The 26,385-nt window shown below is 42.0% G+C and overlaps 1 protein-coding gene across 6 annotated transcripts in view; it reads left to right on the top strand.

Annotated features, from left to right (window-relative positions):
- The window catches only part of SYTL2 (synaptotagmin like 2), a 111,429-nt gene that overhangs the window by 35,952 nt on the left and 49,092 nt on the right, over window positions 1-26,385 (top strand). For all 6 annotated transcript variants that reach the window (XM_029957004.1, XM_029957000.1, XM_029957003.1 and 3 more), the window contains exon 2: window positions 13,440-13,941. In XM_029957004.1, the coding sequence (XP_029812864.1) occupies window positions 13,829-13,941 (113 nt within the window). In that variant the 5' untranslated portion in view covers window positions 13,440-13,828. The remainder of the gene's footprint in view (window positions 1-13,439; window positions 13,942-26,385) is intronic.

Genomic DNA, 26,385 nt, shown 5'->3' with positions numbered 1-26,385 from the left:
TACCTGGGCAGAGGTGATGCTTATTACATGATGGTTACACTACATGATGGTTACACCTTTGATTCACTAATATCACCTCCAAACACTTTAAAGATATCAAGACAAACACTCCTTAAGATTCCTGTGAGGGGAGCTTGCCTGTGGTTATTTGGCATCTACAGTTGGCAACACTACTGTCTGGGCTGGCAGAGTGTCTATATGAAAGCAGTCGGAGTGAAAGCATTCTTCATTCCTTCTAGAATGCACTATGCATCCTTCTTCTTATCTAGTTTCCTGGATAGAGCTCATGCTGTGTTAGAAAGTGAATGGATAAGTGTGATGGTATAGCATTTTGCAGTTGATAAAATGTCCTTACATATATGGTCTTATTGGCCTCCTCTAGTGATTCAGTGAGGGAGATGGGTAGTGGGTATTCTCAGTTTTAGAGATAGGAAACTGAGACTCAGGTAAGTGCTACGTTCACGGTCACTGAGCTCTATTAAGTAGGTAACTGGATTTAAAACCAGATCTTATGACTTTAAATCTCATGTTCTTTCCCCTTCATGATGCTGCCAACTAGACTGAGAAATAAAGGGCCAAGTTTCTCTTCCATAAAAGTGGTTTAAGGAATACCTTTAAAGGAGCGTGATTCTGTTGTATACCCAACTGAGGAGTGAAGGAGAATCTCCAGCACGAGGAAAAGTGACCACTGTCGCACTAGCTCTGGAACGGCAGTTTTCTGAGCTAGAATTCAAGGACATTAAAATAACAATGTATAACTTATGCTAAGGAAAACAATGCTCATTGAGTATTGTTAGTTGGGATGAATAGTAGTTTAGAGGCATTAACTAAAGAGAGTTGCCATCTTAAGAAGGCTAACACTGATGATCAGAAAGAGAATCAGTGTCCTGGTTCTCTCTAAAATGGAGAAAAATGAGGCCATCCTTACTGTCTATGGAACAGGAAGACTACAGAGATGCTCCTAACACTTTGTTGACTTGTTGAGTATTTAAAAGTTTTTTCAATGCTGCCTGCAAGATACTGTGTAGCTACAAAAATGAAGTGGACATATATCCTTCCCTTAAAGAGTCTAGAAGTAGGGGGCACTTGGGTGGCTCAGTTTGTTGAACATCTGACTTTGGCTCAGGTCATGATTTCATGGTTCGGTTCTTGAGTTTCAGCCCCAAGTCGGGCTCTCTGCTGACAGCTTAAAGCCTGGGCCTGCTTTGGATTCTGTGTCTCCCTCTTTTTCTGCTCCTTCCCTGTGTTCTCAGTCTCTCTCTCTCAAAAATAAATAAAAACATTCAAAAAAATTTTTTACGTTTAGAAGTATGAATTTGATATGTGTATAAATTACTATAATGTTGATGTAATTGTTGAATACTTATTGTGCTCGGCACCTAGATATGAATTTTAATCTTCCAAATGACCCAGTGAGATAGGCACGATACCCATTTTACAGATGAGAAACCTGAGGCTCAGAGAAATTAAGTAACATGCACAAGAGGGTAACATTATACCTAGGTCTATCTGACTCAAGAGCCTGTGCTCTTTGCAACTTGAGAGGGAGATGTACAGAAAAGTGCAATGAGGGCTCAGTGAAAGAAGTAATTATCACCAGCTTGTGGAAGGAGTATTTGTAAGGTGGAAGGGAGCTGCAGGAGTAGCTTCATAGCAGAGGTGTCTGTCATTGAGGCTGGGACTTAGATGAGGGTTAAGGTTTGGATGTGTGCAGATAGAAGGGAAGAGAAGAATTAGAGGTCTGATGATGGTGGTGTCAAGGTGGCTGGGATTCATATGGTAGGAAAGGCTCCATGTGAAATTAGGTTGATAGGGAGCTGGGAATGGGAAGGAATTTTGACTCACTCTGCCATCAGGGAAGAGCTGAGGAAAGTTCTTAAATTGAGGTATGGCATGCTCAAAGTGGGGCTCTGAACTATGAATCTAGCTAGATTGTATACAACAGATGGAAGAGAGAGAGGACCAGGAAGCAGAGGAGCCATGTTCAGAGACCATTACAGCCTTCTCAGTGAGTGGTGGAGGAGAGAAAGGGTTGAACTAGAGGGAGATTTCGAAGGTTCAGTCAACTGTACCTGGTAACTGATTGGCTGGAGGACATGAGGAGGAAAGTGTCAGCCTGGGTGTTGTTTATGAGGTTGAACGTAGTCAACAAAGTCCCAGGCAACAAACTGGGGATTCAGAGATGAGTAAGGACATCATCTCCCCTCACACGGTGTGTCAGTTCCCTGTTACTGCTCTAATAAATTACCACAAACTTAGTGGATTGAAACAACAGAAATTTATTGTCCTATGGTCCTGGAGGTCAGAAGTCTGAAATGGGTACTCCAGGGCAAAATCAGTCCTCAATCAGAGCTGACTTCCTGCTGGAGGCTCTAGGGGAGGATCTGTTTCCTTGCCTTTTCTGGCTCTCAGAGGCTGCTTTTGTTCATTGGCTCATGGTCCTTTCCTTCACCTTCAAAGTACATTACTCCAATCTGTCTTCATTCTTACACCCGCTCTCTCTCCTGACCATCCTGTTTCCTTCTCAAAAGGACCTTGTAATTGCTCTGGGTCTACTTAGATAATTCAGGATAATCTCCCTACCATAAGATCCTTCACTTAAACACATCCATGAAGTCTCTTTTACCATGTACCACATCCAAAAGTTCCAGGAAGTAGGATGTGAACATCTTTGGAGGATCATGATTCTGCCAACCACAGAGAGTTAATAAATACATCCATGGAAGATAACTTGTCACAGTTTTCTCTTCCTACTCTTGTAACCTTTCTAGGTTTTTTCACTATGCTACTGTCTTGATTTTTCCTTCCAATCTCTTTTTTTCTTTCCTTTATTCAATAAATGAGGCACCTGTTGTGTGCCAGGTACCATGCTAGGTGCTGGGGATGAGGGATGCCTACGCGCCTCTTTGCCCACCACCAGAGGAAGAAGAATTAGATGAGGGATTTTGATGGACCCATAGGCCAAGATGTTAGATTCCTGACTTTTGATTTTCCAAAGCTGAAGTACAGGCCTAAGATGGAAGATTTAGAATTTTTGGTAATTGAAAAATTAGCTTCTCCCACCTTCTTTCTCTATGGCCAACCCTCTACCCCAAATTTAGAAGATTTTTTTATCTCCTCAAAGCCCCCTCTGCAAAGGTTTGCAGAAACCAGGAATCTGACTCCTTAAATTGGATGGGAGGTTAGAAGATGGGAGACAGTCTAATGAGGAAAACAGAAAAACAGCAGGGATAACACCCTGATCTCAAGGTAGCATGGAAAATTGAGTTGGTAAAATGTGGAGATTAATGTCAACAGGTATTTATGAAGCACTTACTGTGTCCCAGACCATTTAACTTACAGTCTACTGTCATTCTCACAATGACTCTGTAAGGTATGTCTTGCTGCCCACATGGTACAGATCAAACAATAGACCAAATCCTCAGGGAGCTGCCAAGGAATGAGTGAAAGATCAGTCCCCTTCCTGTCATCTTTTGATGCACAAACCAGTGTGTTAAACTCCATCACAGGAGCCTAGTAAATGGATGTGGTAGGCATTATTCACCTGTATCAGTTTCAAAATGAGTGTCTCTGTAGAGGATGGAAAGGAGCAAGGAAGACCTTGCACATAGGGGGGAACTTTATGTATCTTTGATGGGATAATTAATGGTCTGACCAGAGGGATTTGAACAGGTCCTGGGACTGGAGTGAGGGACGTGAGGCCCCCAGGGCACAGAATCTATAGACACAAGGTCATGCAAGTACGGACACTGGATTTGTGGCAGTAAGTGCAAATGAGTGAAAATGAGTGTCTTCTCACATTTTGTGCCCTAGGTGCCTCAGTGATAAGGAGGCCTCACTGTTGGGGGGCTTCAGGGGAAGAGTGCTGTGCTCACACACGTTGCCTCAAATTTCTTGCCCTGGGCATCTTGCTTGCCTCATCCCAAGGTCTTAGGTTTGAGCAGAGGCCATAGAGAAAAGAGGAGCAGTTAGTTCAAGGGTCTCATCAGTGACTGCACATTAGAAACACCTGGGCAGCCAGGGTCTGACCCCAGACCAATTACATCAGTGTCACTGGGGGTTAGAGGAGGAAGAGACCTAATTTTTTTTTAGAGCTTTTCAGATTAATGCTAATGTGCAGCCAGGTTTGGAAACCCCTGAGATAGTTTGGAAGAAGTCCTTCATTCCCAAGGAAGAATGTACATGATTGTACAAAAGTGAGGCTTTATGTAGTCCTTTTAAAGTCTGAGTTGGTGATTTGCTATAGTTCAGTTAACTTTATGATCCTGGTTTAATTTCAGCTGGTTAATAAATCTGGTTGCTGCACTTTCTTCCTCTGAATTTGAAGCCTAGAAAAGAATTAAATCTAGAACTCACCTGTAATGTCTGCCATCGTCAATGTACTGACTTCAGAGGTGCTCTGAAATGCAGTTCAATCCACGTAGAAGTCCATTTACAAATTCTTATTTAAGTTGAAGATGCACATGTCCTGGAAGATAAAGGAGGCTTCCTCTGGGCGACCCAGCCCTCACATTAGGTAGCTGTGTGACCTTAGGCAGTTGTTCTAACCTCTCTGCTTCTCAGCTTCCTCATCTGCACAAAAAAACTATGACTATGATTCAGCTGGTACTCCCATTTTTGGGTTTGCTTTTGTTACAGCTGGAAAACAACAGATGTACAATTGAACATGTTTAACTTTGACTAACTGCTTTGCTCTTTCACCAGTCACCATCTGTTTTTAACCCATCCGGAATCCTTCATAGCAGTGATTCCCAGACCTGGCCAAACATCTGGCATCATGTGGAAACATTTTAGAAAATGCAGATTCCTGGGCCCCAGCCCTGAAGATTTTGATTCAGGAGGTCTTGAGCAAAGTCTGGGAATCTGCTACTCAACAGCCACATTTAAATACAAGCAATGATTAATTTAATTAAAGTGTTAGAACACCCAAATCAGTTGTGACTATAGAGCTTAACGTTGACAGAGATTGTATTTCTTCATTTAATAAGTGCCCTGGCTAAGAGTTTTAAAGCATCCTGAAGCTTTGTAGGAATTCTCAGACCTGTTCAACATCTGTCCTCCTTTCCAGAATACAAACTCTCTTAGGGAAGGGACTGGGTACACTATAGAACTTTTGGAGCATTCAGTTTCCTCTTCCTAAACTGATAGCTGGGCCTGTGGTGGATGCTGCCATTTCAAAGGGAAAGGAAGTTTCTCTCTGGCATTTTGAACTTAAACAAGGCTCCTGGTGCTTTCCAAGCTGGATAGTCAATAAAAAGCCATGGTCTGTGCAATGTCAGATGAACCTTGTTCTACTGTGTCTTAAAGCTCCTTGTTGATACCTTGTCAATGGCAAATCATCCCTTTTGTCTATTGTCATCTTTTTTTAAGATTTGAGTTTTTGGCCCAAGTATGAAATTTAAAATGAATTTCAGCTGCCCATTTCCCCAGCTCCTTTCTTTCTTCATTGTTTCCATCTTTTGGAATCCTGATATACCAAGAAAATACAGATTAAAAGAGTGGTTCTGGCACATTTATCAAGTCTGGAAAATGTGAAAAATTCAGGTTCAAATTTCCCTTCTTTGGCATTTCAGGCCCTCTGTGGTCTGACCCTGGGTACTGTTTCTCCATTTGTACTCTATACTCTGGTTACCAACCTTCTTTTTGAATTCCTTTATGGTTTCATAGCTCAGTACACTGGCCCAGAATTTCTGTTCCCATCTCTAATTCAGCCTTCAAGGTTTACCTCATGTTATTTCCTTCCTAAATCCCTGGGACCCCCATATTTGGTTTGTGCCTCCTTTATTAGTACTTGATATAGTGCTTGCCTGAGGGTTAGTTGTGTGTAGTATTGCCTTCCTCACATGGCCCAGGATCTTGTCCTTGATTGAGGCTTGATGAAAATATTTTGTTCCTATGACTACATAAGTCCAAACTTGCCTAGGAATGGCAGAGATGAATTTTTCAGAAACCCCGGGACATTATTATTATTAAAGGGCAGGGGGAATTGTCACAGAAAAGGAGTCTTTCCTTTATCTCCTGAATTTTTTTTTAAATTTTTTTTAATGTTTTATTCATTTTTGATACTGAGAGAGACAGAGCATGAGAGGGGGAGGGGCAGAGAGAGAAGGAGACACAGAACAGGAAGCAGGCTCCAGGCTCTGAGCTAGCTGTCAACACAGAGCCTGACGCGGGGCTCGAACCCACGAACGTGAGATCTGACCTGAGCCGAAGCCGGAGGCTTAACCGACTGAGCCACCCAGGCGCTCCTATCTCCTGAATTTTTAATTTGAGGTCACCACATTAGTCATGGGAAACATGAGTTGTCAGCCTCATGAGCCTGGGGCTGGAGGAGGAGAATCGAGTAGAAAAATGGCTTCCATCTTTGGAATAATCCTCACAAAAGTGAAAGTTTTGTGTCTTGAAGGTGCTTGCCAGTTTTAATTTTTCAGTTGTTCCTCTAAGAAAAAATAAATTTATGATTGGATAACAAACTAACATATTCTTTCTTATTCCATCTTTATCCTTTTATCTTCACTTATTTGTAGGCTCATTTCATTTATTTCACTTATTCATTCAACTCACATTTTTAAAAAATGTTTTTTTGAGAGAGGAAGAGAAAGCTCATGTGTGTGAGAGGGGGTTGGGGGGAGAGAGGGGGGGGAGGGAGGGAGGGAGGGAGAGAGGGAGAGAGAGAGAGAATCCCAAGTAGGCTCCATGCTCAGTATGGAGCCCAATGGAGGTCTTGATCCCACCACTGTGAGATCTTGACCTGAGCTGAAATCAAGAGTCAAACACTCAACTAACTGAGCCACCCAGGTGCCCCTCAAACAGCAACTTAAAAAGAAGACAGATTTCTCCCTGAGTCTCCTTTATTGAGGGGAAGACAAACTTACTTCCTTCTTGTCTGTTCCTCACATGATGTAGTCTAAGCTTTTCATGATCTTGCTTTACCTACATGATCCCACTGAAGTTCTCTGCCCACCCAGCAAGGCAGGTATTCGTTATATTGTGCATTTAACATTGTGCTCAAGGAGTTAAATAACTTGTCTACAGTCACTCAACCAGAAGGTGATTTGAACCCAGGCCTGGAAGATTCTAAAGCCACTGTTTTCCATCTTTTTCTACATCACCACCACTTCTCACAGGTATCACACAGCTAGTCAAGGACAGGTCAAGGATGAGACTACATCCCAGGTTTTCTGATTCCCAGTCCTTTTTGGTTTCACCCTGTGTTCTTCCTCCTGTACATTCTACTTCTTTCTTTGTCATTTCCTATGAGCAACATGCATTGGCCCTCAAAGCAGGACACATCCTCTATACACAACTCTGTTTGGATCTGTTTTATGGACAGACATGGAAAGGAGCACAAGCACAGGGTATAGGGGAAAAGGCACATGTGTCAATATGTAGTATTTATATCATGGCCACGGGCCTCTTAGGATGGTGGAGATCTCGGGAACCAGAAACTGTTACTAAAAGAACCTACCTTTATGTGTTTAAACTCAGTCAGAATGTTTTGTTATAGACTTACATAGAGATGTGTTTATATGAAAAGCAAATTTTGTCCACAGCACTGTGCAGATACAATATTGCATGAATGTTTTCTTGTTTCTACATAGTTGGGCCTTTTATCATGCTATTTAAAAAGATGCAAATTACTCACACTAATATGTTGCTTAAATTTGGCTTCTTGAGGGGAAAGCATAATTTATTGTCTTGTGACTGGTTCAAGGTGACTGCTCAAAAAATGTGAGTTGAGGGATGCCTGGGTGGCTCAGTCGCTTAGGTGTCCAATTTCTGCTCAGGTGATGATCTCACAGTTCCTGAGTTCAAGCCTTGTGTAGGCTCTGCACCTGCTTGGGATTCTCTCCCTCTTTCTCTCTCTCTGTCTCTGTCTCTCCCCTGCTTGCTCGCTATCTTTCTCTCTCTCAAAATAAATAAACCTTCAAATATATAAATTGATGTTTGAAAGGGAGAGTGAGCTGATGGGGCCAGGGAAAATTGGAGGCAAAGGGTAAAGATTATGGGCAAGTTCAACCATAGTGCAAACTAAGCCTGAGAAGTGAAGCAACCCCACAGGGGAGTTAGGGCTTTGGGCATGTGCGGTGCCCTGGTGGGGTGGTCTGCAGGTCTGATGACACCAGTTTGGTATTCAGGGGGCAGATCTTGGCCTGGGTGGGAAGTGATCAAATGTTCTCTAATTGTCCTACTCCAGGTGTTCATTCCTAGGCATCCCCTGAACCATCTGTGGGTTATTCCATTTATCCCTGATGCCACTATGATCTAAGATATTTACAAAACATTTGTTTTTTTGTATGATGGTTTGTCACTGCTGGGGGTGAGTCCTTTGATTGATTAGGGCTGTCCAGTGCTATTTTCCCCAACTCCACCATTTTTATTCCTACTCTCCTTCTGCCTCCCAGATTTTTCTTTCAAGTCTTCATTCTTGATGTCACGGTACTGTCAGAACAATTTGCTTCTCATCTGAAAACCTCATCATGTGAGAGTCACTACTTACTTGAGGTTTCCTCCCCTTCCTTAGGGTCTGTAGGCTGTCATCTGGGGAAGGAAAAGATGGTATGTGGGTCTGTCCTTGGAGCAGAGTGTGGTTGGGGAACAAATGCTGTTGATAATCAGGCTTTAATGTGGGTTTGGTCAGGCAGAATGATTGGGATTAGGGCTATAAGTCCAGCTCTTCTTCTTGCCCTGATTACCAGCAAGCACCAGCTGTTTGGGGCCTTGGTTTCCCACTCTAGCTTAACTTTGGACACTTAACAAGGAGAAGAATTTTGTAGATGTGGCATAGCAGGGCTGACACATGGAAAACTTGAATTAAGCTCAGTCTGCATTTGGAGCCTGTAAATTTCTCTTTCATGTTGCTGTTCTTTTTTTTTAATGTTTATTTTTTACTGCTTTTCTTAGTATCACTCCTTATTTGTTCTTGACAGTGTCCTGCGTCCTCATGAGAGCTTCACAGTAATCTCCATAAGAAAGGGAAAGTAAGAGTAAATGTACCTATCACATAGATGAGAAAATGGAGACTTGAGGAACTCCTGTGATTTATTTATTTAAACCACACAGTCATGTGAAAGACCTAAAGCTGGAAAATGGTGAATAATATGGGCTGGTTTTTCAATATGGCCCTAGAGCCAGCTTCATGTCAAGGAAGAAGTAGCAGCTCAGTACTCTTCCATATGTATTCATGTGTGGAGTATGTGAGTGCCTAGTGGGTGCAAGGAACTGTGGCAGGCGTTGCTCTCAGATGCCCAGGCCTTGCTCATAAACAAGTGGAGGGAAAAACATGACTAGATAGGGATTCAAGGTTGTGTGATGGATAACCTGACTCAGGAATCAGGTGCGATCGGAGCACACAGGAGGGGTGCCTAACCTGGTCTTGAGAGGTTAGGGATGACTTCTGTGCAATAAGTGACATCTTACTTGAGATTCAAGAGGTATTAGCTCAGGAAAGGTATTCTAGGAGGAAGGAACAGCATATACGAAGGGTGCAAAAACTGTGTGGAGGAGGCCTAAGGAGAAGCACTTTAAAAGAAGAAAGCAGGTGCTAGTTCGTGTGAGGCCCGCAGGCCATGGTAGGGAGTTTCGGCATTATCCAAGGGGGCAATGGGAAGCTGTGAAGGGTTTTAAACCTGGCAAGATGGCTTAGTCAGATGTGACTTAGAAAAGTCACTCAGCAGCATGGCAAGGATGGGTGGGAGGGAGGCTGAAGCTAAGGAAACATTATGCAGCTACTCTGGTGAACACATAAGGAATCCCTATTGTGAGACTTCATCCCTCCCAAGTTTTGCCCTGAAGTTGCCCCCATTGCTGACTGCCAGCTGTGGGCCAGTGATTTTTTTTTTATGCCTAAGCAGAGAATGAGAGTCCACAGTCAGACAGAAGAGTTTTGTTCTGCTTCCCAGTTTGAAGAATCCATGGTGAGGAGAATTAAGGGAGAGGTCAGTATTGGGGTGGCTTGATCTGACAAAGCTGCTGGCAGATACCAGCCCCACCACACACACAAGCTTGGTGGCAAACACCTCTCTGAGCCTTGCTCTCCCCGTCTGCAAAGCACACATCCCAAACTACCACCCACAAATCTTTGTGGGGATTCAGTGAGATGATAGATGTCAGGTACCAGGTGTGTAGGAGTACCCCATAAATACTTACTTCTCTTTCTGCCTTTCCTCAATGCTGCTCCCTCTCAGAGGTAGAGCCTTCAGGCATACAGTCCTGATGCAAAGCCTACTACAGTACCATGTACTTCCTTTCTGACCTGCTCCATCCTGTCCTCCTCTGGTGTCCTGGCACTGACTTCGTTGATGATCCCTGAATATGCCAGACACACTTCCATCTCAGGAGCCCCTGCTACCAGTGTGGCGTGTTTCTGTCAAGTCTTTGTTGAGATGTTATCTTCTCAGCAAGACCAACCTTAACCACTCTCTTTATTTATTTTTTTTTAATTTTTTTAATGTTTTATTTATTTTTGATACAGAGAGAGACAGAGCATGAGAGGGGGAGGGGCAAAGAGAGAAGGAGACACAGAACCGGAAGCAGGCTCCAGGCTCTGAGCTAGCTGTCAGCACAGAGCCTGACGTGGGGCCCAAACCCACGAACGTGAGATCTGACCTGAGCCGAAGCCAGAGGCTTAACCGACTGAGCCACCCAGGCGCCCCATTAACCACTCTTTAAAACTTCAACTCCTCACTTCCCTTCTCTGCTATCACCTTGTTACATAATTTAATTATCCAAGCCTTTTTCATTTGATTGTTGTCTCCTCTAAATGCCTTGTAAATTCCACAGGACAGGAAGCTTTTGTCTGTCTTATTTATTGCTCTATCTTCAGTGCTTAGAACAGTGCCAGGCACATAATAAGCTTTCCATAAGAGTTTGTTGAATGAATCAATGAAATGCTCAATTAGCTCCCATTATCGGCAACATTCAGAATATTGGGAACTGGGAAAGCACCTGGTATTGAAAAGTCTTGATTGCCATCCAAGGGCTTTGCTGCCTTCTGACCCAATTAGGAGTCAAAGTTTCTAGCCCTTCACTCCTTTGTCTGTAAAATGAAGGCTTTGCTCTTTATCTCACTAACAGCCCATTAGGAAAAACCTTTAACCCTTAGAAGCTCTTACACAGGAGCACTGGTTAGCTTGTACATGAAGGTGTGGAAACCAGCATTTCCTCCTTTAGCAACGCTGTCAATTACCACTGCTGGACACCTCGAGTTGTTTCTTCCCTTTGTCCTCTTCCTGTCCCCCACTTACTGAATTTCAAAACGATCTCTCATCAAACCATATGGCAGTGTTCATGGTTCTCAGAATGAGGGCTAAATTCTTTCCGTGTCAGCCTTTGATACCCCAAGGAAGTTACTATGCATGAAAGAAGCCATTCTGAATGAAAGAAAAAATAGCCAACCCCTGGCAAACTTTTATTTTTGGATTAGGTTCATTCATTTACTTATTCACGTTCAGCGACTCAGTCAAATGGGAATGACTGAAGGAAGACAAATAATTAGAGCAGTGAAAGTATATATATGGAGAGGAAAGTTTTTGTATTAGGCTCTTCTACAGAAGTGTTCTAGAACACCACCACACTTGAGTGGCTTCCAACAACAAATATTTATTTCTTTCCATATCGCTAGGTCAGCTGGGGTGGCCTTACTTCAGGTGGGTCAGGTTCTACTCTGTCCTAACATCTCCTTTTCTGGGACCCAGACTGAAAAGGCGGTCGCTTACCTGGCACAGGCTCTTCTGGTAGCCCACGGCAGGACTACAAGAAGCCAAGCCAAACCACACAAGCACATCTGCAGCCATGCTTGTATGGCATTTGTAATATTCCATGGACCAAAGTCACAGGTCAAGCCCAACAATAGGAAGGTAGGGATGAATACTCTGCTTACTCTAAAAGCAACATGGCCGCATAGCTGTTCCAGGGAGGGAGTGAAGAGTTAGGAGCAATAAATGAATCTACTTTGAACTCTAGCTGTGGAAATTAGGAAGGGCTTCCTAGACCTGGTAACTTTTACCTTGAAGGATGAGTAGTTTTCAAGATGAATGAATAGGCACTAACCTATACAAATGAGTGCAAATTTAAAAGAAGAAAGTGGTATCTTAATGTTTATTTTGAATAGTCACTGTGGGCAATATTCAGAGAGCTACAGGAATATAAAACGAAGGTCATCAGAGCATCTGTCCATGAAGTCCATACCTCAAGGGGAGTTCGGAAGGAAACGTAATACAAAAGAGAAGAGGAAACTATATAACCAAGGACACTCTTATTCAGAGGGATAGAACAAAAGTGTGAACTCAGAAAGGAAGCTAGAATATATTTTCAGTAGCTATTTTTGGTAGAGGATGCAGGGTATGTGCTCTTTTCTATTCATGTTTCACTTAGTCTTTACAACCTATGAGGGACGTCCTATCGGCAAGTCAGTGCAGATGAGAAGAAATCTGAGTCGCAGGTGGAAGCTCGCTTGCTGAAGTGGCGGAAGGGGTGCTTCTCGCCGGTTCTCTTTTGCCAAAGTGGAGAACTTACTCATAAAAAGTACTCAGTAGTGTACACACTCTGTTTTATTCTTAAGTGAAACCGCTTTAAAACTTACTGAACACCTGGTTTTTAGTGTCAACTGTATATATAGCACCGTGTTTGTAAAGGGCCCCCATCCTGGAGTAGGTGGCCTCTGAAGTCCCAGACGGCTGTGGAATTCTTCGTGTCACCTTCCTGTTGTACGTGGGGTTGAGTTGCCTCAAAGAAAATAGGATGCTTACCCAAAGTCCTACTCAAAATTCTCACTTTGGATGGGGGCAGGGGGGTGAAATTCTTCAGTATATGTACACACACATCACATGTCAGTAAGTGTACTTTCTCCTCAGAAATGAAGGGAGACAAGCTTGGTGAGTTGCTCTAGACTCAACAAAGGTTAGAGGTGGGGCCGGGTGAAGGATAACAATTTCCACTCTTACGTGAACTACCTTTACCGATACCAGCTCACTACCTGACATTACAGAGCACAGCAGATATATTCTGGTGCAACATTCCTACTCATGAAGATGTGAGCAGATGTGAATTTTTACTTCTAGTTTCTTACCCAGAATCTCTTGACAGCTGATCGCATCTTCCTGGTCTTATTGACCTTGAGCATGACTTTTTAGCCTAGCATCCTGTGAATTTGTAGAGAGAAAACCAGCTCCTTTTGGCTACCATTCCTTTGCTCAGTCAGTTGTCAAACGTTGATCAGCATTTTGTGTGCTCTCCATCTTGGCAGTCTGGAATTGAGTCGAAGCATGTTTCATGACCCATTTGTTCAGGAAGCTGGCAGAACTGGTTTCCCTGATCTCAGAGACCATCTCAGATGGTCATTTTCTTTTCCCAGCCATGTTTTAAATCTTGTAATAATGAGCAATGCTTGTAGGAACTGCCTCTCACTGTCTGGTGTTTACTGTCTCATGATTCCCCAGGTGGGTGATGCTGGACTTTGCTGCCTCTCCTTGGGCCGATGATCTGGATGGAAGGAGAATAAATTGTGTCTAAGACTGGTCCAGAGTGGGAGTGTGAGTAGGAATGCCACTGTAGGAACAAGTGACCTGTCTGGCAAGGAATGCAGTGTTCTTCTGAGAGCCTCTTCTCCACGTTGTCCCACAGGCGACCACTTCCTCGCTGGAAAGGGTACGGAGGATTTTGCAATCAGCCACCTAAAACTTTAGCTGAGCCAACACAAGACTTCTGCTGCAGAACTGAACAAGATATTATTTCATTTAATTTTTGCATCTTTTAATCATCTGAACTACAGTCATAGTTGTTTTGCTTTGAGAATTGTAAGCTGGATCTGTTGCTATTATTTTTGTGTATGCTTCTCAAAATGATTGACTTGAGCTTCCTGACTGAGGAGGAGCAAGAAGCCATCATGAAGGTTCTGCAGCGGGACGCTGCCCTGAAGAGAGTCGAAGAGGAGAGAGTCAGGTAAGGGGCCAGGAGGTCCTCGGGCTTGGGGGAATGAGGGACAGTCTGTAAGAAGATGGGACACTCTTTTTTCTCAGGCAGAAGTGGTAGTTCTGACTTGGAGCCTGAACTTACAGGTTCTGATTTTAGGTTTACTTCCTGAATGGGATTTTTTTTTTCCTTCTTAGTGTCTCTTAATTCCTAATTCCTTAGGACTTCTGCCAGAAATAGTCTTAATAAACTAAACCCCTTTAATCTATTAAATACTGAATTAAAAATGAAGTATATAGAAACACATACATACATCTACATCTGTATACTTGAATGTGTGCATATTTATACCCACTTTTTAAAAAACTGAATCATGAAGGAAAATAGGATGTTTTTAATTTCTAAAATTTTTATAAGAAAATAAATTGATAAGTAGCTCACATTTCTGCATACTTCGAGCAATGTTTGAATTGGTTTCAACAGCAGTTGAAATTGGCTCTGACTGAGCCAATGCTTTGTTTGTGTCTCACAAGAAGGAATGGCAACTTTGACATACTAAACGTTCCATGTCACCACTCCTACTGACTTCCACTCACCTGAGGGTTAGATGGAGCATGAGACCAGGATGTCAGAGACGTGGGCTTGAGCCCAGTCATCTGTCACCTGTGTACGCTTGGGCTTCAAAGACAGTGAAAGGCTTCCCGAATGTAAGTTAGTAGTATTAACTACATAATAATCACCATCCCAGAAGTTATCCAAAAGGAGCATAAGCCATGTTCTTATTTCCTAGGACACATGATCATCAATAATGGATTTATTTGCACAAGTTCCCATATTTTGACCTTAATTGAATTTGTATGCTTTGTGAACATGCTGAAATTTACTCCAAGCGCTCCAGAGTATCTGATTATGGCTACTAGTAATATCTCACCGACAGTGCTTCACAAATTAACAAATGATTCACAAATGACAGTGATGAACAGATTGCAAAGGGCAGTTTTCTGAGTCCAAACATATTTTTGCAGTTGTTAGTGGGTCACGTGTGAGGAAATTGGCTTTGAGACAGGTCAGGTGACTTGTTCAAGCTCATACAACTCATAGGTGTGAGGATTGGGAGTCAAATTCTGATCTTCAGGTACTCATGCACTAACTCCACCTCTTCTCCCTGACAAGACAATTGCAGACAGACCATCCTGGCACCTGGCTGTGGAGAAAGGGGGTGGCTGTTTTGGCATGAGGTAGGAAGGATACTAAGGCGTGATGGTGACACATGCCGGAGTGTGAGAATGGGGTTCTTGACCTGGCATGCAGCTCCCCACAAGTCGTCTGTAGTGCTCTGTGTACCTGGAAGGGGTGCTGTTCTCCATTCTCAGCACATGGGGTGCTGTGAGCATTTTATCAGGAGCGGCAGGGGATTTACATTAATCTGCCCTCAGAGCCTTTTGGTAGCACTGATCCTTTACCCGTTTACAGTTTATAAAGCTCCTTCATAAATGGTATCCTGTTTCCTCACAACAACCTCGAGATTTGCCAAGGTAGGACTGTTACACCCACTTTGAAAAAGGAGTGAGAGCAACACAGAGAAAATATTAGCTGATTCTTAAAGCATGGTAGGAATTCCTTTATCCTCACAAAAGAGAAGACAGAGAGACTTGGGGTGAAAGCACTGGAGCAAAGACTGCACTGGGTCCCTCTTCCTACATCAGGACATGGGAACTGTGAAAACCAGATTGCTGAACACCTTCGGTTCCTCCCCTTCACAGGTTTTATGTGCAGGCTGCAGTTCTGCCTCCTCCATCTAGCCAGGTTAGGAAGAGAGATTTCTCCTCCCCGCCTTCTAAGTGTTCCTGGCCCCTGGGACTGCAGGCTGCTGAGTCTTCTGCATAGTTGTTTGTTTCCGTGTGAGTGGAGCGGAGGTGTTTCACAAACATCTGCAGTGGCTGATGGAAAAATCCCCCCAAAACGAGCAGGGCTTGGTAAAGGGTGTGGGCATATAGCCTCTGGTACATATAGTCACAGCAACAATGCAGTGAGTTCCTTGGTAGTGGTGGGTTTGTAGACTCCCCTTCAATTCGCCATTTCTGAGGGTGCCCCAGCAGCTGCGGCTCTTGTAAACTGAGAGGAAAAAGTCTTGGGGTGGTGAAAAATCAAGTGTGAGTCAGGCATTGTATACTACCACCATTCTGGGGGAGTTTTGAGTTTGGCATCAAGCCCCTGATGATGACTTGGCCACAGATAGGTCTAGGACTCTGCTCCTAGGGAGGAACGATGGTTTACAGTAGAGGGCAGGGGGTGGCAGGTGAGCATGAGGCCCATAGTCTGAAGACACTGAAAGAGGCCCAGCCCATGGCCTTGCCTGCTTCATGTAAAGAGAATTGTGCTGTGACCCCCCCTCTTTGATTTAGAGCTGAAGGGACCTGTGGGTATCGATCTGAGGCTGTTCTGCTTCTGAGCTGGTGGAACTAGATCTCTGGTGTCTGAAAATGCTATTCCATGGGCTTTTGCTTTTCAGCCCTTTGCCATCCTCCAGCTATTTGTCTTGGACTCTTCCATCAGCCTTTAATATAGCCTGACAGCTTTGAAAAGGAGCTTTTTTGGCCCATATTGGTCACTTTACAGACAAAGAAGGTAAAGCCCAGAGAGGGGAGGTAACTTGCCAAGGGTCACACAGCTAGTCATTGCCAAAGCCATGGTAAGAAAAGCTCTTGGTCCAGTGTTATTCCCTCTATCCCTTGCTGGTATTATTGCCCACTGCAAGTTGTTAAGCACTGCCATTTGTTAATCATTTGTTAATTTGTAAAGCACTGTCTATCTATGAGTTATTATAAGTAGTCATAATCAGATCCTCTGAAGTGCTTCACGTGAATTTCAGTTTGTTTATAATGCATCTACATTCAGTTAGGGTCAAAATTGTTGGTGTTATTATTTCAGAAGAATAGGGAAGAACTCCCCTGCTTAACCTTGGAGTCAAAACTCACATGAGTTTCAATCCTCTCCTTACCACTAATCAACCATGGTTCGTTGAACAAGTTACTTAACCTTTCTGAGCCTTAACCCAGAGACTGGGAATGACCATAATACCAAACTCAAGGGATTCAAGTCAAGATTAAGTAAAATAATTCTTTATCTTCTTAGCTCTCAAGAAGTGATGGATACATTTCAATTCCCTTATTCCCCAGTCCACCTTCACCTCTTAAAAAGGGCAAAATTCTATGTTTGGTAGTCTGACTCCTTAGGAGGAAATTACTCCTAAAATTCTCAATCATTTAGTGCAGTGAAATTTAAGTGATCCTTAAGTTATAAGGAACTTCTCTGGACAATGATATGAAGAGAATTCTAGGATCATGAAAACATGGTCCCACAGGGAATTGACCTTGGTCCATTTAATGGATTATCAATTGCAAATTTAAAACCTCAGCTTTGATTCCCTAACATGATTTTGCAGTTTTCCTCCTTCTCCTGGTTGGTATGTGGCTTTAGAAACATAAATTACATAATTCTAATAATAACCTCGGCAAGATATCATTAGAAAGGCAATGGACTGGAGCACTGTTGCCCACTAAGACCAGATGCTGCCTCAGAATCCTTTTTAGCATGGCTGTAGGTGAGATTTCTCATTCAAATAGAAATCTTTGGCTTTTCCTGATATATCCAGGGGTTCAAATTTTTCACACCCAAGCTCATTCAAGACATGGAGGATGATTTCATGAATGAGAAAGATGAGTGTCACACAGGGGAAGTGTTCAGTTCCTAAATCACTCTCCCTGTACCTGGTAGAGCAGAGACTTGCACCCAAAGGAATATCCAGTGTGCTGTCTCAGGATGCAGCTACAAGATAACAGTTCCAGGTCACTGTCGCCCCCACAACTGTGTTTCGTGCTGCGTCTCCGCCTACAGCCACAGTCCTGGGCTCAGTCATTACCATGCTTCCCTCAGCTTGCTTCCCTAACTACCAGATAAAGGCATTTCACAGACCAGCAGTGGAGCAGACATCAGGATGGATTCTTTTTCTTTCCCTACTCCCTTTTCATTTTAAGAAACACCATCATGAATACACATATGTAATTTTAGTCTTTTATGGTTTGGAAATGAGACACTCTAAAGGTGGTGTTTCCTGTGCTTTGCATCATACTGTCAGCAGGAAATCATTGTATACCACCAGCTCCACGCCCCCACCCCTGTGCAAATATAAGCACATCTACGGTGATGGGCGTTCTTGCCATAGATACCATCTCAACCGCAACCACATCTTATAATTCTTAGCTACTTCTCTAAGACCTAGTTTTTTTTTTTTTAAGTGAAGGTAGTTGGCCTTGAGGAACTGCTTTTCAGGACTTTTGGGATATTATCTGTCAGTGCAAAGGGGAAATGAACCAACATTTGTTAAGGAACTATGTTGTACTGAGAGCTTCACTTATATTTTCCCCTTTCATCTACATAGCAGAATAGCTTAACCTGCTTTGCAGTGAGGAAATGAGGTAGAAGAGGTTAAGTTCCTGCAGGCCTGAAGCCTTGCTCATCAAACTGCAAGGCTTGTGCTTCCCGCATGCTGTGCTGCCTCAGCAGATTGTGGGGATTTATGATGTGTCCATGACACAAGGGACACACGTTTCCTCTCCTTTTTCACTGTAAGGAACATTTGCAATTTCATTTTTGCATGTGTTAGTTTTCAGATTCTCTATCAAAGGTTGAATTCCTTTGTAGAAAGAATGAAGTGTGATGACCATCTTAGACAGAAAAATGATGTTTGGCTCTCTCAGGATGGCGTAGCAGAAACAATGTTGGCCAGGAGTCTGGATGGCTTCTGGTCCTGCCTCTGTGTGACCTTGGGCAAACCTTCTAACCTCTCTGGCCCCAGACTGTGTTCAAATCACGTAGTTTAATTGCCTTGTCCAGAATATACTGAGGGATTAAAAGAAACATCTGGGGAGTGGGCCAGTGGGCCTCTCTGGACAGCCTGCTGTTTCTTATCCAGTTGACTAGGTAACCTCATGAAGGTCCCATCTATGAAGGTAAGCCTTTGCGTAATCATGATGAATCACTGGAAGCTGGATGTGTGTTGTGTTTATACAAAGGGGAGCTGGGGAACAGCTGAGGGAAATGTTGAGGCCAGACTTAACAGACACTGCTCTTCCAGTTTGCCTCCAAAAGTGCTCACACTCTTTCTGCAACACAGGAGTTGAGACTGGTGCTTAGGGCTGTAGACTGAACTTCTTATGCACAATTCCAAGCACATGGCTAATACATGATAGGGGAATAATTAATTAATGAATGAACAAATGAATAGATAGGACCTTTAGCATGCAGGGAAGGTAAGATGGCTGTCTTTCACAATTCACTAAATTCTTTGTCCGTTGTGGTGAAATTGTAAGTGTTAAATGAGATGATAGATGCTACATGTTAAGTGCCAAGTACAGGACCCAGTACAAAATACATGCTTTGTCTGTATTGGCCAGAGGGAGGGGGCATGAGGGTCACATTCTGCCTGGAGGCCCAGCAGGACAGTGTCCTCGGAGGGCTGCATGGTTTTCTTCTACCTTCATCTCTGCCCACCAACCCAGGGGTGTTTATTGCACATCTTCTCTATCCTTCACTCTCTACTAAGCATGCTGTGCATGTGTGGAAAGGATGGTAAGGGATGAAAACTGTGATCCAAAAAACTTATCTTTTTCTTACTTCAATTCAATGGTATAAGAATTAGAGTGTCAAATGCCATTTTTGTTGGTACAATTAGAGTTGATGAAAAATGAGACATCAACCCAACCGATAGAGAAGATTTTAATAACATCATCTAGATGGTGGGATTTTTATTTTCTTCAATGATCCTACATCTTTATAAAACTTGGGCTTAATGTCACACATATGTATTCATCTATAAGATATTCCAAATGACCAAGATAGAAAAGGAAACAGATTAAACCTAGCAGTGATTATCATGTGAGGAAAGACATAATTGGCACTTAATGAATTTGAAAAATTTCTTACTCTTTTGCCACTTAAGCCAGAAACTCAACCCTCGTTCTATACTGTAATGGCTATCAGCCTTTCCAGGGGCCATGTGTTTGAGTGAGCCTGACTCTCCTGGTGTGTGCTCATTATACACTGAAAACTTAGCATGATCAGGGCTTACAGACAGTCATTTAGGCAGGAGCAGAGTAGGAGTTGCACACAGGTGCCTACAAAGTACGTTTCTGCTGAACAACACAAATCAGTAAATAAATAACCTCCTGAAGAGGAGTTGAGAGTTGTTATGCTGTGAGGGTTGTGGTCTCTTTAAACAAGATGATGGCTGATGCCTATTTTATCATGCTTTTTCCCATTCTGCCAGGACTGAGATGTCCTGCCTTATCAGGAGAAGTGAGCTTTACCGGTCACTGCTGTTGTGATGGGTATAGTTTATTTAAGCCGAGCAGTGACAAGATCTCCCTTATATCTTACTTGACTCAGACTGGGGTGGCTGCTGAGCATTTATTTATTCATTATTCACTCAACTAACTGTTACTGGGTGTCAACTCTGTGCCAGGCTTGGTGTGAGGTGCTGGCATTACAAAGGTGATTCAGATGTAGTCCTCAACTTCAAGGTGTTGCAGAGTTCACAGATTAGTGGGCAAGGCAGATGTGCAAACAAATCATTGGAATATGGTGTGGTCAGTGCTGTGGGCACCTGGGGAAGGGCAAGCTGCTGACTTGTGCTTTGGCGATCAGGGAAGGCTTCCCCGTGAGGTGGTGCAGCTGGATCTGAAGGATAAGGACCAATGTGCTGCAAAGAGAAGTGAGGAAAGATATCCTGAGAGACTTCACATTTATTGGTCTCTTACCAAGATCCAGGCACTGTTGTTACTTTCAGGTAAACACCTCATTTAACTTAGAGTCCTACAGAGTAGATCTTATTTTCTCCTCTCTTAACAGACAAAGAGACTGAAGTGTCGAGGGGTTCAGTAACCTGCCCAAGTAGCATATAGGAAGGGTCAGAACCAGGATTTGGACCTGTTTGGGAGACTCTAAACCTCATAATGTTTCTGCCAGGCCTTCCTGCTTCTGATGTTTATGGAGGTCAGAAAGAGCAGTTAGGAGAATAGTAAGATTTCTAGAGTACTGGCAAGTAGAGTCTAGGGTAAATGCTGGAAAATGAATCTGAAAAGGCAGTCTGAAGCCAGGTGGTCAGGGGCCTCATATGATACTCCTTCACTCCACAAGCACTGAATAAATACCCACTGTTTTCCAGAGACACCAAGCAAGGATATGTGGAGTACAGGCCCTTCTCCTAGGGGCTCACTTTGTAATCAGGAAATGCTGGAAGGACTTCTCCCTTTGGAATTGATTTCAAACTTTGTCCTTTGGGAGAAGAAGGGAAAAAAAAAGCTCCATCAGTAGCCCATGGAGGATTGTTTGCCCTGCCAAAAGCGTTAGACAAGTGGAAACCATTAGAAATGACCTCTCTAGTGGTTTAAAACCATGAAGTGATGACTATTTTTTCTGGATTTGGTGATGTTCTATCATGACTGGACATATTTGGGATGGGGTGACTTCTTTGTAGGTAAGAGAGGAGAGAAACTTCCAGCCAAGAGTTGAATTCTTGCGAGAAAGACACTCCAGGCACCTTTGGAGAGAGGACATGCACTTGCTGGAATCCCTTTTCCCCACTCCTGGGTATGCCAGTGTGCAACCCTCACACACAGCCCTGCCACACATTTGGTGTGGCCATCACACAATGTTCTCTGGCTTAGACATTTTGATTTGCTACTTTAGGAAGGGTGCATATTAACTTGAATGAGAATCATAAAACCCTCTTGGATTTATGTAGCATATTACCTTCTGAAAGTTCAAAGTCTGCTTAAGGCTTTAATACATCTTTATTCTGTTGCTATACTCTAGAGTTTATGATTAGCATTTTGCTGAGATGAATGGAGAGATGTAGATGTTAAAAGACTTGTCAGGCAGAGAGTCACAGAGAGTCAGCTGGAAAGATGGCAGAGTAAGAGGACCCTAAGCCCATCTCATCTCACAGATGCAACCAGATTACACACACATTAGTGTAAATAACCCAGAAAACAACCCAAAGGTTGGCAGAACAAACTCCACAATTAAATAGTGGAGAAGAGGCCATATTGAAGAAGGTAAGAAGAGTGAAGGCCCAGTCTAGGAGTGTACTGGGGCTGTTCATGGTGCAAAAGGAGCTGGTGGCACAGTGAAGGGCAGAAAACAGACTCATACAAGGGAACCCCTGAGCTGGAAGATGAATCCCCATAATATTTGCCTTTGAAAGTGAGAGGTTCTGAATATGTGATTTCTTACAACCAGTGGGACCTAAGGCCTGGAACTTTAAAAATAGGAGGCTTGGCTCTGGAATCTTTTCTGACCCCAACACTCTGAAATTAGAAATCAACCACAGAAAAAATCTGGAAAGAGCACAAATACATGGAAGTTAAATAACATGCTACTAAACAATAAATGAGTCAACCAAGAAATCAAAGAAGAAATAAAAAAATCATAAAGAAACAACTGAAAATGAAAACATAATGGTCCCAAAATTTTTTAATGTTTATTTTATTTTTGAGAGAGAGAGAGAGAGAGAGAGAGAGAGAGAGAGAATCGGAACAGGCTCCAGGCTCCATGCTGATGGCAGCCAGCCTGATACGGAGGGCTCGAACTCACGAACCATAAGATCATGACCTGAGCCAAAGTCGGACACTCAACTGACTGAGACACCAGGCATCCTGCAAAATTTTTGAGATGCAGCAAAAGTGGTTCTAGAAGGGAAGTTTATAGCAATATAGGAGTACATAAACAAGAAAAATCTCAAACAACCTAAGCTTACACCTAAAGGGATAGAAAAAGAAAAGCAAATAAAACCCAAACCTAACAAAAGGAAGGAAATAAAGGTTAGAGCATAAATAAATGGCATATAAACTAAAGAAAACCAGTAGAACAGATCCAGATCAGTGAAATTATGAGCTAGTTTTTTGAAAAGATCAACAAAATTGATAAACCTCTAGTAAGACTCATAAAAAAAAAAGAGGACCCAAGTAAAATCAACACCATAGAAATCTAAACAATTGCAACAGAATATTATGAAAACCTATGTGTCAACAAATTGGACAACTTAGAAGATACAGATACCTTCCTAGAAACATATAACCTACCAAAACTAAAGCAGGAAGAAATAGAAAATTTGAACAAACCAGTTACCATCAATGAAATTGAATCCGTAATCAAAAAGTTACCCCAAACAAAAGTCCAGGACCAGATAGCTTCACAGGCAAATTCTTCCAAACACTTAAAGAAGAGTTAATATTTTTGTCTCAATTCCAAAAAATAGAAGAGGAAGGGAAACTTCCAAATTCATTCTATGAAGCCAGTATCACTCTGACACCAAAACCAGATAAGAACACCACAAAAAAAGAGAACTACAGGCCAGTATCTCTCATGAATATACATGTGAAAATCCTCAACAAAATATTAGCAAACTGGATCCAACAAAACAAAAATTAAAAACAGAACTACCCTATGACCTAGCAATAGCACTGCTAGAAATTTATCCAATGGATACAGGAGTTCTGATGCATAGGGGGACATGTACCCCAATGTTCATAGCAGCACTTTCAACAATAGCCAAATCATGGAAAGAGCCTAAATGTCCATCAACTGATGAATGAATAAAGAAGATATGGTTTATATATACAATGGAATACTACTTGGCAATGAGAAAGAATGAAATCCTACCCATCTGCAGCAATGTGGATGGAACTAGAGGATCTTATGCTAAGTGAAATAAGGCACTCAGAGAAAGGTATCATATGTTTCCACTCATATGTGGAATTGAGAAACTTAACAAAAGACCATGGGGGAAGGGAAGGGCAAAAAAATAGTTACAAACAGAGGGAGGGAGGGAAATCATAGAGACTCTTAAATATAGAGAATAAACTGAGGGTTGATGGAAGGGGCGAGGAAGAAGGGAAAATGGGCATCAAGGAGGGTGCTTGTTGGGATGAATACTGGGTGTTGTATCAAAGTGATGAATCATGGGAATCTACCCCCAAAACCAAGAGCACACTGTATACACTGTATGTGAGCCAACTTGACAATAAATTATATATTTAAGAAAACCTACACCACAATCAATTGGGATTTATTCTTGGGATACAAGAGTGGTTCAATATTCACAAAACATTCAACATGGTACATTAACATCATTCAGAGAAAGGATAAATACCATATAATGATTTCAACAGATGCAGAAAAAGCATTTGACAAAGTGCAACAGCCATTCGTGATAAAAACTTTCTGTAATGTTGGTTTAGAGATAATGTACCGTGACATAATAAGGGCCATATATGAAAAACCCACAGGCAATATCATACTTAATTTTGAAAAACTGAGAACTTTTGCTTTAAGGTCAGGAATAAGACAAGCCTGTCTACTCTCAGCACTGATATTTAACATATTACTGGAAGCCCTAACCACAGCAGACAACATGAAGAAATAAAAGGCATCCAAATTGGCAAGGAAGAAATAAAACTCTCACTATTTACAAATGACATGTTAATGTCTATAGAAAACCCTAAATATTCCACCAAACAACTGCTAGAACTGATAAATGAATTCAGTAAAGTTGTAGGATACAAAGTCAATGTACAAAAATCCGTTGAATTCCTACACACTAATAAAACAGCAGAAAGTGAAATTAAGAAAATAATCCCATTTACAATCACACCAAAACCAAAAATACCTAGGAATAAACTTAACCAAACAGGTGAAAGATCTGTACTCTGAAAACTGTAAAACACTGATGAAAGAAATTCAAGGAGATGCAAAGAAATGGAAAGATGTTCCATGCTCATAAGTTGGAAGAATAAAAAATTGTTAAAATGCCTATACAATTCAAAGCAGTCTATGTATTTAATGTAACCCCTATCAAAATACCAACAGCATTTTTTTCAGAGACCTAGAACAAGCAATCCTAAAATTTGTATGGAACCACAAAAGACTTCAAATAGCCAAAGCAATCTTGAAAAAGAAAAACAAAACTGGAGGTATCACAATTCCAGATTTCAAGTTATTTTACAAAGCAGGAATCATTAAAATAGTATGACACTGGGATAAAAATATAGAGAGAGATCAATGAAATATTAGGGAAATCCAAAAATAAACCCACAATTATATGGTTAATCTTCAACAAAGGAAGAATGAATATCCAATGGGAAAAAGAATCTCTTCAGCAAATGATGTTGGGAAAACTGGACCTCTTATACCATTCATGCAAATAAACTCAAAGTGGATTAAAAGGCCTAAATGTGAGACCTGTAATCATAAAAAATCCTAGAACAGACCATAGGAAGTAATCTCTCTGACATTAGCTATAGCAACATTTTTCTAGATATGTCTCCTGAGGCAAGAAAATTAAAAGCAAAACTAAACTTTTGGGAATACATAAAAATAAAAAGCTTCTGCACAGTGAAGGAAACAATGAAACTAAAAAAGAACCTGTGGAATGAGAAAATATTTGGGAATGACATAAAGGATTAGTCTCCAAAATTTATAAAGAACTCAGTACCCAAAAAACAATTCAATTAAAAAGTGAGCAGAATGGAATAAAAAAAGACCCCGAATAGCCAAAGCAATCTTGAAAAAGAAAACCAAAGCATGAGACATCACAATCTCAGTCTTCAAGCTGTATTACAAAGCTGTAATCATCAAGACAGTATGGTACTGGCATAAGAACAGATACTCAGATCAATGGAACAAATAGAGAACCCACAAATGGACCCACAAATGTATGGCCAATTCATCTTTGACAAAGCAGGAAAGAATATCCAATGGAATAAACACAGCCTTTCAGCAAGTGGTGCTGGGAAAACTGGACAGCGACATGCAAAACAATGAACCTGGATCACTTTCTTACACCATACACAAAAATAAACTCAAAATGGATGAAAGAACTAAATGTAAGACAGGACGCCATCAAAATCCTTGAGGAGAAAGTAGGCAAGACCTTCTTTGACTTGAGCCGTGACAACTTCTTACTCAACACGTCTCCAGAGGCAAGGGAAACAAAAGCAAAATGAACTATTGGGACCTTATCAAAATAAAAAACCTCTGCACAGAAAAGGGAACAATCAGCAAAACTAAAAGGCAACTGATGGAATGGGAGAAGATATTTGCAAATGACATATCAGATAAAGTGTTGGTACCCAAAATCTATAAAGAACTTATTAAACTCAACACCCAATAAAACAAACAATAAAACAATCCAGTGAAGAAATGGGCTAAAGACATGAATAGACACTTCTCCAAAGAAGACATCCAGATGACCAACAGACATGAAATAATGCTCAATGTCACTCATCATCAGGGAAATACGAATCAAACCCACAATGAGATACCACCTCACACCTGTCAGAATCGCTGAAATCAACAAGTCAGGCAACAAGAGATGCTGGTGAGGATGCAGAGAAAGAGGATCTCTTTTGCACT

This window comes from Suricata suricatta, chromosome 11 (genome assembly GCF_006229205.1).
Source record: "Suricata suricatta isolate VVHF042 chromosome 11, meerkat_22Aug2017_6uvM2_HiC, whole genome shotgun sequence".
Taxonomy (NCBI): domain Eukaryota; kingdom Metazoa; phylum Chordata; class Mammalia; order Carnivora; family Herpestidae; genus Suricata; species Suricata suricatta.
The sequence above is the reverse complement of the archived record's forward strand: the minus strand, read 5'-3'. Positions and strand labels throughout refer to the sequence as shown.